The sequence below is a fragment of the Eumetopias jubatus genome, unplaced genomic scaffold, assembly GCF_037043125.1.
Source record: "Eumetopias jubatus isolate StellerSeaLion01/CBP00866 unplaced genomic scaffold, mEumJub1_p1.0 scaffold_3, whole genome shotgun sequence".
NCBI classification, from domain to species: domain Eukaryota; kingdom Metazoa; phylum Chordata; class Mammalia; order Carnivora; family Otariidae; genus Eumetopias; species Eumetopias jubatus.
This window is the reverse complement of record NW_028274809.1, coordinates 45,675,136-45,688,102: the sequence shown is the minus strand read 5'-3', so window position 1 is coordinate 45,688,102 and position 12,967 is coordinate 45,675,136. Positions and strand designations below refer to the sequence as shown.

The 12,967-nt window shown below is 36.5% G+C and overlaps 1 protein-coding gene across 1 annotated transcript in view; it reads right to left on the bottom strand.

The window, feature by feature from the left end:
* Nucleotides 1-6,787: 6,787 nt before the first annotated feature.
* COL5A2 (collagen type V alpha 2 chain) overlaps nt 6,788-12,967 on the bottom strand; it is a 138,760-nt gene continuing 132,580 nt past the window's right edge. The window contains exons 51-54 of the mRNA XM_028123120.2: nt 11,276-11,567; nt 10,137-10,324; nt 7,865-8,104; nt 6,788-7,190 (exon numbers count right to left, since the gene is read on the bottom strand). Coding sequence (XP_027978921.1) covers nt 7,044-7,190; nt 7,865-8,104; nt 10,137-10,324; nt 11,276-11,567 — 867 coding nt within the window. The 3' untranslated portion in view covers nt 6,788-7,043. The remainder of the gene's footprint in view (nt 7,191-7,864; nt 8,105-10,136; nt 10,325-11,275; nt 11,568-12,967) is intronic.

Sequence of the window (12,967 nt, the reverse complement as noted above, 5' to 3'; positions counted from 1 at the left end):
CCTCTTTCTCCATCCTCAATGGCCTTGACTTCTTATTCCTTGTTTCTTTTTCTCCAACATTGTTATAACTAATCTATTTTCAGTCACACTCACTTTAAAAATTCTGCCAAGGTGATGTTTCTAATATGCAAATCACAATACGTGTCTTACTTGCTTAAAACACTTCGTTCAGTATTTTGCGGTAAAAGTCCTATTTATATTTTGGATGCTCCTGATTTCGTTCAAAGGGATTAGCCCTGCATGCAAAATATTCAGCATCTTTGGCCTATCCATGAAACGCCTAGATTATTTCCCAATTTTTATGCTAACCACAAACACCCTCCTCACACATTTCTGAGGACCCTCTAGAAGGTATGGTTACACTCTCAGCTGAAAACCGAAAATTTCCTAAAAGAAAGTCCTCCAGAATTATTTTCAATCTTTAGCTTGACATACAAGTCCCTTCCTGACACCTCTTTCTGCTTCTTTTATTTACTTCCCTGTAATGCCCTGCATTCAGTCCTAGTGCCCTGCCTTCTCACTTGGGGTTCCCCAAACAAACCACATCTATTAAGAGCTCCATGCCTTGATCTACGTCATTCTTTATGTCTGGTCCCTTGCTCAAGACACATTTTCATTGTTCAAGCCTCAGGTATTCTTCTTTGCTTCCCCTCCTTTCCAAATCCCAGTCTAGTTTAGATGATGGCTCAGTCCTGTGGTTCCACTGTGAATACTTCGTTAAAATCAGTTATCATCACATATTTATTCAATTCAGTTGGTGGTTTGTTCTGTTTTACCCACTAAATGGTAAATATACAAGAGTGGTTTCCTGTAGCCTTGATTGGATAATCATTTTACATTCCAAATAAAAAATGCCAATATTCTTACATGAAATACACATGCAAATCAAGCACCCACACCTGATTCCTAGGCTATGGTCTAAATCAATCTGCCACCATTGTGAAATCGGTTTTGTCATGTGTATTTTAAGTTCCACTCTCTTTAATATCTGTTCTTGTTATTTTTACAAATGATATTTTCAGTTACTTGTCATTCTGTAAAATTAATGGTCCTGGAATATACCCCATTATATCTTGCTCTTTCTCTTTCCCACAGTTCACATCTGGTCACAGCCCCTCCTCATACTAATAGGAATCTGAATAAACCAATTTGAGAAAATGACTTTAACTACACCTTCCACATGCAGTGAAAAAAAAAAAAACAGGCAAAAAATATATGTTTCCTTGCATCTTCTTTTATACCTAATACAATCAGACATCTTAAAATCTGTCAAATTCTGATAGAGTTTAATTTCTTATTGTTTTGGTTGCATTTTTTTTTCTAATGATATTAAATATCTTCTACATGTTTATTGGCCTTTATACTATGGCTTCTGTGAATTATCTATGTAGGATTTTCATATTTTAATTTTTTTCCTTCCTGATTCCTAAGGAATTTTTGCAAATAAATCTATTAAACATTTTCTGTCATATTAAATACAAAAATTTTCCCAGTTTGAACATGCTTGTATGATCTAGATTTGAAATTCATTTTAGAATCTGATCTTCCAACATTTTAATTTATTATTTATATATTTGTTTCATTCTCATTCCAAGATTATTAAACTGCTCAAAGTATTTTATACTAATACGTTTAGAGGTTTTTCTTTTCAAATGGAAATATTCAATCCATTTGGGAAATGCCTTGGTACGAGGACTAGAGAAGGAAACATGCTTTAAAATGATAAATGTTTATCAAGTTTCTGTAATATAATTTACTGACTACATGAGAATTAATTATATATTAAATTGTAATATACATGCATAGATTCATTTCTAAATACTCTTCTTTCACCATGGCCAGTAGCTTTTTATTATATTTTTTTCATCTAATTTTATCTAGTAGGGCCAGTGACCCAACTTTACACATTTCTGTTTTTTTTCAGGGGCGGGGCATGCTTTATCATTTTTTTTGCATATTTTTTACTCCAATGAACTTTAGAATGATTTTGTCATGTTCCACGTTTTTAAGATCCTATAGGGATTTTGAGTGGGGTTGTATTTAATTTAGGCATGCTTTTAGGAAAAAGAATTACATTTTTCAAACACTGAGCTTCCCTATGTGAGAATAAGGCACATTTATTCCCATTTTTATCTTATTTTACATATCTTAGTGAAATGTTATATTTTTTTAGTCAGGTTCTATAGACTTCTTGTCAGATTTAGTCTTTGGTGTTGTATGCTGTTACTGCCACTGGGGATAGAATCATTTCTTCTATTGTGTTTCCTATCCACTAATACAAATAATACATAGTAATAAGGATACATGCTTCACACTAATACATAAATCAAGTATTAACACTCTCTAAATGTACTTTTCCAGTTACACAGTATATAATTTCTCATCATTCACTCAATGAATATATTTTGAACAAACACAAATATACCAGGCAGTATGTTGGATCCTTAAAAATAGCCCCTGCCCTTGTAACAAATACAATAGAGAAGACTGACCCTAATCAAATAATCATAAAACTGTGTAAAGCATTGTAATTGTGCTATAAGGGAAAAGTACAGAGTGCCAAGAAAATTTATAAGAGGGACTTTATATAACCTGGGTGGTGGCGAAGGGTGAGGATGTCCTTGAACAGAACTCTAAAAGATGAGTACAAGTAAACTGGGCAAAAGGAATACATACACAAATAGACTTTGGCAGGATGGGGAACCCTGTTTTTGGGAAATGGACAGAAATCCATTGTGTGTGGAGCAGAGAATAGGGCAGATAATGACAACATGAAGCTTCAGGAGTCAGGTGTCAGGTCATGGCAGAGACTCTGAGCTTAAGGATTTTTATCTTTATCCTGGAAGATACCACTGAAGTTTTTTAAGGTGTGTGTGTGTGTGTGTGTGTGTGTGTGTGTGTGTGTGTGTGTGATGGAGCGGAGGAGAGTGAGGTGATATATTCAGACTCGTATTTCAAATTGACCGCTCTAGCTCTTGGGGAAGAAGGCCTCCAAAAAGAGCAAGAACGGATGCCTGAAAACCTGTTAGAAGGCTATTGAAGGAGCCCAGGAGAGAGGAAATGATAATGTGGACTAGTGTCGTGGCAGAGGAGACAGAGAGAAACATTTATTAGGCTCACGACTTCAAAAAAAAGCGAAAGTGCGTTATTGCACCAGCAAAATGAGTTTATTTGCGAATAGCAGAGGCATTGTGATTTGGGACCCACACACTATGGCGAATCATACGCAAGTCTGGAGAACAGAGGAAAGGGGCTTGCTTTTATAGGTGAAGGGAGGAAGCTGGCCGGGACTGTTGCACTGAGTTCTCATCAGCTGGGCTGTTGCTGGGCAAGGAGAAATCCTTCCTCCTGCTGGGGTATGTAAAGTATGCTTCTTTTCTGTTGGGAAATTCAAGTTACGTTTCTTTACAGCAAGTGGTACTTTGTGAGAGCTCCCCCTTCAGGGCTTTCCAACTCCGTTTTACATTAGGTTTCTTTTATTTTCATAAGGCAAAATTGAAAATACTTAGCCATGCCAGAATTCTGGCATGGTGAGGGAGAGAAGTGTCAAGAATGACTCACAGTTTCTGGCCTGATTAAATGGATGGATGATCAGACTATTGCCTTGAGATGGGGGACACAGAACATAAACCAGCTTTCAGATAGAAATAACATACTGAGCTACAAGTACCTTTGAAACTCAAATGAAGATGGTGAGTTAAACATTTATGTATGCATTTCTCGAGCTCCAAGGAGAGATCTGTGCTATGTTATGCATTTTTTAAGACTTATTTTTTTTTAAGATTTTATTTATTTATTCATGAGAGACAGAGAGAGAGAGGGAGAGAGGGAGAGAGAGAGAGAAGCAGAGGGAGAAGCAGACTCCCAAGGAGCAGGGAGCCCGATGCGGGACTCGATCCCAGGACCCTGGGATCACGACCTGAGCCGAAGGCAGACGCTTAACCATCTGAGCCACCCAGGCGCCCTATGTTATGCATTTTGGAGCTACTGACACATAGTAATTACAACTGTGGGCATGGATAAGGGCGGGTGATGACAGAGTATTGAGTGCGAAGGTAAATAGGAAAAGACTGATCCCTGGGGAATGCTGACACTTAAATTTGGATAAAATGATGCATTGATAAAGGAGGTTAGGAATAAAAGCTGCTCTTAGGTAAGCCACCCATTTTGATAAAAAATCAGCTTACTGACACATCTTGTGCTCCATAGACTTGTGGTTGTCATACCATATCATGGCCTTGGTTTACCATTGTTGGAACTCAGCCCCAAAATTAGTTTTTAAGAGGTTAATAACATACTATATGTTAATTAATCGAATTTAAATTAAAGGAAAAAAAAGCAAAACCAGAAAAGAAAGAGATTATTCTTAGTCCCTCCTGAAATCTTCGTAATTTCAAAGAAAAACAGTTAGCTTGACATGCTCTTTATTCATAGTGGGATAAGGACTCTGCAGTATTTCTTTTTTTTCCCCTCAGAATTGTTTGCACTTGCTCCCAGCCATATAACACGATTCTGTTGAGAAGGGATGTTGTCTACAATTTCCCTGAATCTCTTGTCAATTTGGAATAAATTACATTCAACTTGGCCATGATTTGCCAAATTTTATGAGTTTGGGATTTTTTTCAGCATTCTTTATGCTTTCTTTGCTATTTTTCTTCTTTTTCTTAATTTCTGTTAATTTTGGAAGTTTTCATTTGTATTTTTAATAAATTCATATTCAATGAATGTCACCATCCTCCCCAGATGTAGATTATTTCAACTTTTGATCATGTAGAGTTTGAGGTATCAGTTAGGAAGGTAAAGAAGTCCACTAGTCTAGTCTAGTGGGACCTACGGATCTAGATCCCAGACAAGTAATTTGAGGGTCTTTGGAATTGCCTAGGTCAACCTTTCATTCCTGAGCTCCAAATAAGAGCTGGTATTTCTATAGCTAGAGATTATTAGTGTTTTTGACTTAGCAGAATCACCACATATTTCTGGTTCATCTGTCTGAACTTGTACAACCTGTGTAGGTTGGACCTTAAGGAAGTTTTAATACAAACCAAACTCACAAATGTCTTCAGGTACATAAATATCCAAATGGAAGATGTGGAGCTCAAATAATAACCAATTTGGGAAAAAGCAATGTTGTGAAATAAATATTGAAAATAAAACACTGAAATCATTTAGGTTAAATTCGTATGTGATATACTTTGAAGCATACATTTTATTATCACAGTTTAATCAACCATGAAAAATCAGTTGCTTTTCTCTTTTTATCAATAATACTACCCTGAGATTTTTAAGGGCATAGACAGTGATAATTAGTGTCGTGTTGCCTTTGTGGGTGATGTTGAAAATTGATTTTCGTTTCTGAGCCATTATATACACAATGGAATGTACTTGTTGTTTTATCCTTTAAACAAATGACAAAAAATGATACTACAACACTTTAATTTTCACCATTGGAAGTAAAATGGATCTAATATGTTCAAAGGAACTTCACAAAACGAAAACCATTGACATGACAAAAGCGTGCATTTAATTTGATGTTTTGCAGAGATACATGACTAAAGTTGTGTGCATGGCTTGGCCTTTGGGAATGTCCCAGCTGTTTATTTTTAAAGAAAAAATAAAAATGGAGCCAACAAATGCAATTAAGGGGGAAAAAAACCTTGAGACACAAGGGGACCTACATGTTCTGGTCTAAGAAACATGCAAGTATCACAAAACATTCCAGATACAGTATGACAGATGAACAATGAAAAGGCACTGGAACAATGCTCCTTCTTTCAGAAATGGGAATTCTAACAATTATTTTTTCACAAATGGTATTGATGAAACCATCTTTATTTTTAAAGAATTTTATAGAAGGAATTTTAGCACCATCATTAGAGGAAAAATAATAATACATTTTAGCCCTGCCTATCTCCAGTCTTGGAATAATAACAGAAGCATAGCACCTTTTAGTATCTAAAATATAAACAAGAATAGTAAGTCCATCCCAGCTTCTAGAGATGAGGTAGCTCATGCTAAGAAATGTTGGGTCACTTTTCCTACGAGAGTTCAAAGGCCAAATGTTCTAATTCCAATCATCACATTTGATTAGAGTCAGCTCCACAACTTGAGTTTCTAAATCTTTTTCTTCATTTTAGGCTTCAGGATGATGAGATTGTACATGTGGAAGACTCTCGACTTTGGGTCCTGGACATATGTTTATAAAGTTGTACGTGTAAATTATTTTGCATTCAATGTCTTCTTAAACAAGAAAGTGCAAATGTATTCAATGGTATACTCATGTAACTTCTATCTACATTGATAGAGTCAAGAGGAAAGATACCTTTAAATTTGAATGACAAAAAAGTCTGAACTTACCACACTTTACAAAAATTTAAGATCACTTTGTTTTCCAGAAATTCCACTGAATATATATTACTTAAAAATTCCATTTAAGACACTGAGAAACTGATTTTTTTCCCCAAAGTTCTCTTTAAAGAGTTTTTATGGTAGTTAAACAATATCAAGACATGCATGTGGGTTTCAATCACAAGGATAAACATTTTGATTTCATTTTTAATTGATAATCTGGGAATGAGAGGTCACAGAAGGGCACTACTTTCTATTTTTCAAACTACAGCCAAGTGAAATAAACATGTATTGTGGTTTTACATACCCCACTCTTTAAGCTACCTGCCAGGAAGAAGAATTTTCTCATAAATACTAAGCAACTTTGTCATTACATTGAAATAAATTGAAGAAAACGGAGATTCATTTATTCAATCAGTTTACTTTTTTAAAAGGTGGTCATTGTCATTGGTCATCTTAAACCTAAACTGCTGTATTGAAAAATATTTTAAATCAATTAAAACTTGAGGATTGTAAGTAAAATAAATATTCTGAAGGATAAGGAGGCCAGGCACTTAAGACCATATATACAATGCTGATGCAGGATCAGCCATTATTTCAAGAGTCTCAGGATCAGCTTCAAACAGTCAAAATTCTTGTGAATGGGGTGGTCATTGATGGCGGGGGTGGTGCTCATAGTCAATGTATCTTGGCTTGCTTTACACAAAACAAACTGGCCCAATTTCGATGCCAAATTCTTGGTCTGTGCTGCCAACATCCACAGGGGCAAGATCTATGATGGGTAAGCGTGCCACGTTCTGCGTTCTATATTCAAAGATGGTCTTGCCCACATTTCCATTTCGTTTCTGGAATTAAAAGATGCAACGGGTTAATGGTATAGACAAGTTATTCCAAAGATGTTAGATATAAATTTCCAAGCCAAATTTTATAATGTGAAAGCAATGATTTTTAGAGCACTACTTAAAATTAAGAGTACTGCTAACGTCAAATTAGGTCCTGGCATGGTTGGCAGGCATTTCCCTCATGTTTCAATTGAGGAAATGCCTTTTGTTCTTTTACAGCTTCAAACAAAATGGTCACTAACATAAATTACGAAAGCCTTTTTGCTCTTCACAAATGAAACTATAATTCATCAATAAATATTTTCCCTTTTATATCTATATATGCAAGTGAGGAGACATACAAATCAGTGAAAAAGGTAAGGGGTACCTCAGAATGAATATGTTTTAGAATCGAGAAATTTTAGGCCTGGAACTGAGATTAAATAAAGTGACTTGCAGAAGAACCACCAAAGAGTTTACAGAAGAGCTGGGTTAAATCCCAAGGACCCAGTCCTTTGTTAGTTATTTTGTATTAAAACTTCTACTGTGCTTCATGGACTAACACACATTTATGTTTACCCTAAAGAACAAGTATAAACAAAGTGGGAGTAAGATTGCCCCCACTTCTGCCATGACAGTATTTTTATCAAAAATATATTTCTTCTTCAACCAGATCAATATAAGTCAAAAGTACTTACAGAGCAAGTATCATGAAGAACGATATATCTGAATCTAACATTTCCCTCTGCTTTGATTTCCAAGTCATTTGACCCTTTCAGAACCACAGCTTTCTTGAGGTTCTTGGCTTGATCATCCATGTATCCTACACTGTTTTTACAGATGTAAGTAATGTTCTGGGAGGCTTCTTTTGATAGAAGGCGCAAGAAGGTCATTTGAGTAATGGCTGCATTAGGTGACTGATGATCTCCATAAACAAACTACAGAAACAAAGAGTCTTTGTTATATGGGTTTCATAGTGCCCTCTGTGTGTGTGTCTGTTTTTATTTCAGACATCAGTTTTGAGAAATATTACTTTTATTTTTTCATATAACAACATACTTTACCTATATATAAAAATATTTTGGAACTTCTATGAATATTCACAAGTAAGGACCTCTGTCCTTTCAATCCCAAACAAAAGGTAATGAAACCAATGATAATTATAACTCATCAGAGAAAATCTAAGTATTTTTGAAATCTGCTTCTCTATTTGTTTAAAAAGTCTTGGATATTGCTTTTTAGAAGTTATACTTGAGCACTGACTTAATTGTGTATCAAAAATAACTCCCTGTTTTTATTGCTACTTATAATAAGAACTGGGACTCAATTACTGGCTTAAAATCTTTTAAAACCCACTGTTACATACTTAGAGGAAATAAGAATTACAAACTTTCCATTAGCTAACAAAAACAGATAATCAAAAATATTTTCCTACAGGTTCTTTTCTACTTATCTTCTATTTCGAATTTTATTTTCAATGCTCCTATTTAAGCCTTTTATATATTATATTAATTAAGTTATATTTCAACTGGGTATATTTAACTTTTAAAATTTCCTACTCATTAAATAAGGGTAGAGTCTAGTATATCCTATACACATCCATAATGTCTCATTATGTTTGCTATGAACATGTGTTCTGAGGAAAGATCAGAAGCAGAGGTGAGAGGAAAATTGTAGTTAGGCTGCCATAAGGAGATCCAGAATGAAATATTCATATTACAATAGGAAGTGGCAAGGCTGGTTGAGAATCAAAATACAGGACCATGAAAGAAACATAAAGGAGAATGGACTTAAAAATATTAAAAGAATTCATATGCAGTTGACCCTTGAAGAACATGGGTTTGAACTGCCTGGGTCCACTTACACACCTAATTTTTCAGTATATACAGTATACAGTACTACAAATGTATTTTCTCTTCCTCATGATTTTCTTAATGCATTTTCTTTTCTCTAGCTTACTTTATTATAAGAATATAGTATGTAATACATACACCCTATAAAATATGTATTAATCATCTGTTTATGTTATGGATAAGGCTTGTAGTCAACAGTAGACTATTAGTAAACTTTGAGGGCAGTCAAATCAATGAGGATTTCTGACTGCATAGATTTTTGACTGATTTTTCTCCCTAACCCCTGTGTTGTTCAAGAATCAACTGTAACTATAAAAATGCCTTAAGTTTAAATAATACAACAAAGTTTACATAGTGATCTAATTATTAAAAATACTATTATGGTAATTATCTAATATTTTTTTGTAGCTTACCAGGTACTAAATAATATATTAAGCTTATTATAGTCACACAGAGACTGTGAGATAAATATTATCACTTTCACTTTATTTTTAAAATTTTTTTAAAAATTTATTTATTTATTTGAGAGAGAGAGAGCATGCATGAGTGGAGGGAGGGACAGAGGGAGAGGGAGAGAGAGAGAGATCCTCAAGCAGACCACCCCCCCCCCCGCCCCAGCTGAGCATGGAGCCCAACACAGGGCTCGATCCAGGACCCTGAGATCATGACCTGAGCCAAAACCAAGAGTCAGAGGCTCTACCGACTGAGCCACCCAGGTGCCCCATCACTTTCACTTTAAAATGGCAAAACTGAGCCTCCAAAAGCTTAAGTGACTTCCTGAGGTCACAAAGTCAGCAAGAGATCCAGGTGCTAGTCATCAAGTTCTCCTGATGCTAAATATAATCCATGTCTTTCAACTGTGGAAAGATCCTTTTAAGTATACTCCACAGTCAGTGTCACAAGCATTAAAAGTACTAATAGTAAAAACAATTACTTTTCCACATTCCATCAGTGGGAAAATTATCATTCAAAATTTATGTTAATATAATTCATAGTAAAATTTATTTATGTAATAATAAACCTGGTCAAAAATAATAGCATAGTCCTAAATAAATAATAAAATACAATAAATAATGAAAAGCAAAGAATATAATTTTTAGAAAGTATATTAAATTACCTGAGATCCTCTATTCATATCAAGACCATACCAAACAGGCTTATGGTCAGAAGACTTGCTGGCCCACCAGGTCTTACGTGGAACGCTGGATGGGTTTGCTGAAATACATGTTTCTCCTGTGTCCATGTTGCAGTAAACTTTGATTGCATCTTCAACAGATCCCTGGTTAGGATCAATCCAGTACTCACCTATTTTCCAAAATAAAAGTACATGCTAAATAAAGAGAATTTCAAACATGATGATGAGTCTCTGGAAAGAATTAACAGAGGGTTTGAAGATATGAACTCACTGATGAAGGACTCTTTTAAGAGAGAGTATCTCAGTTCAGGAAATACTCTGCGGCTAAGGAAAAAGTGTTACACATTTGAGTGCTTTCTATTGCCAGACACTGTTCTTTTTTCTTTTTTTTTTTTTTTTTAGATTTTATTTATTTATTTGACAGAGAGAGAGACAGCGAGAAAGGGAACACAAGCAGGGGGAGTGGGAGAGGGAGAAGCAGGCTTCCTGCTGAGCAGGGAGCCCGATGCGGGGCTCGATCCCAGGACCCTGGGATCATGACCTGAGCCGAAGGCAGTCGCCTAACCAACTGAGCCACCCAGGCGCCCCGCCAGGCCCTGTTCTAAGGCACTTTGCCATATCATGTGCTGAAGGCTCAAAACAGACATGGGAAGGAAATATCACTATACCCATCTTACAGATTAGAAAACTATACCAAAAAGAGATAATCCACAATAATTACATGGCTTTGCCAAAATGGATGTGTTCTCATTAAACTTAGAAAGCCAATATTTTAAAGGAAAATATAATTGGAATCTAATAAAATAGCATATTGTCAAAATTATGAATAAAGTAAGTAAATGAGTTGAACTATAATTAGAATGCTATAACTTATCTCTGGAACTACATGAAATGGGATCAGTAATAGAGTATGCCCTCTTTTATAATACTTATCATCTCATCCTATAATTTTTCACGTCATTGACTGTCCCCACCACTAAAGCATAAATTCTATGACAGGTTTGCCATTTTACTTCTTGTGTCTGTCACTTAAGTAGAGACTCAGTAAAATATTTAGGGATGCAGTTGAGAACACAATCAGAAACAATGGACCTTGCTCAAATGGGGAGGTGTCTACTCACCGCTCTGCTTTGCAGAATGGCAAAGCTTTAGGTCATCACACGTCCGGGCTGGATGCTTTTTAGAGCCATCAGGACTGCGCATGGTTTCAATCTGACTACTGAGTGACTTCAGGGTAGCATGAACCCCGGGGTCAGTTTTGTTTTTGTCATCCGGAGCCGCCTGATCTTCGGTAAACTCTGGAAGTGGATCCGGCATGCTCTCATCGTAGTGACCCATGATATCTCCAAGAGCAGCTGTAAGGTGGCCTGGGGGACCGGGGGGACCAGGTGGACCAGGCTCACCAGGAGGACCCTAATTTTTAAAACAACCAGAAATGCAGCGAATATATATTTTTTGTTTTTGTGTTTCAACTGGACACAAAGGCACTGATGAGACTTGTATGTGGGGAGTTACAGTGCGATACCCCAGTTTGATGGTACCAACAGATCTGTGACCTCATGACTTTTTTTCTTAAGATTTATTTATTTATTTATTAGAGATAGAGCGTGAACACAGGTGAGTATGAGCCAGGGAGAGGGGCCTCTAGAGGGAGAGGGAGAAGCAGACTCCCCACTGAGTGGTGAGCCCTAATGGGGCTTGACCTTGGACCCTGAGATCATGACCTGAGCCAAAGTCAGAAGCTTAACCCACTGAGCCACCCAGGCACCCCTGACCTCTGACTTTTTTAAAACTAGATGCCTCTGGTCTGCTCGTGTAACTTTCCAAGCATGAGAAATGATGCATAACTTTTATCAGGCAACATATCTGCAAGCCAGCATCTGAGACCAATAAAAATCAAAGCATAAAATATTTGCTCCGATGTTTATCTTGCAGATGCAATATATTTTATGTTAAGAATGTGTAGATATGTACATTCATTTCCAAACTGGGGCAAGGCAAACTAAAATATGTCAAAAGGACTTAAGGACAGAAGCTGGAGGAGGAGATGCAGAGGAGTTGTGGGTGCTAGTTCTTTAAGACCTCACATCTATGTCAAGGAAATACCCGCAAGAAACACCCTGAATTTTCCCCTACTTCCAAATACAGAGGAAAGTACAGGAAGTCTTTTTATGTGCATTAATTAATGTGTAGATCAAACTTCTCTGTACTAAACAAAATTGAATAAAGTTCTCTTTAGCCTTTTTATTAACAAAAATAAACAGCTTTCTTACATTTCTTGCCATACAAGAACTATTGGAGTAATAGGGACATAAGCACAGAAAGTGCTTAGCAGTGGATCCTCGCTATCAGTTGCTTCCCAGGGAAGAGCTCAGCAACTTGAGGGGATCAGGGCACAGCCTGCAGGGGTGTGTAGTCCACCTGTCAGGTGGGGAGCACAATGCTGGCTGTCAGAGGGCTGGAGCTCTATACTAACCTCACTGTGTTAGGTGTCTCTGAACAAGTTGCTTCACACTGCCAACCTGGCCTCACCCTCAACAGACTGGTAAATCCGTTGGGTTTTTTCCCTTTAAGGTCATAGCATGATTCTACGCATTCCTTTATGCTAATCGGGTGGAAGAGATTTTTTTTTTTTTCTACTAAGGACCACCGAACCACAGAATAAAGTCAATCAAGAGCCACATAAGTCAGAGGTATTCCAATTCTGCAGCTGTTTTCCATTCCCAGAGAAATAGATAGGAAACATTCCTCTTGACCATGGGAAAAACAAGGCTGTTCCATCCATATAATAAATAATAAATATTTGGTTTAGT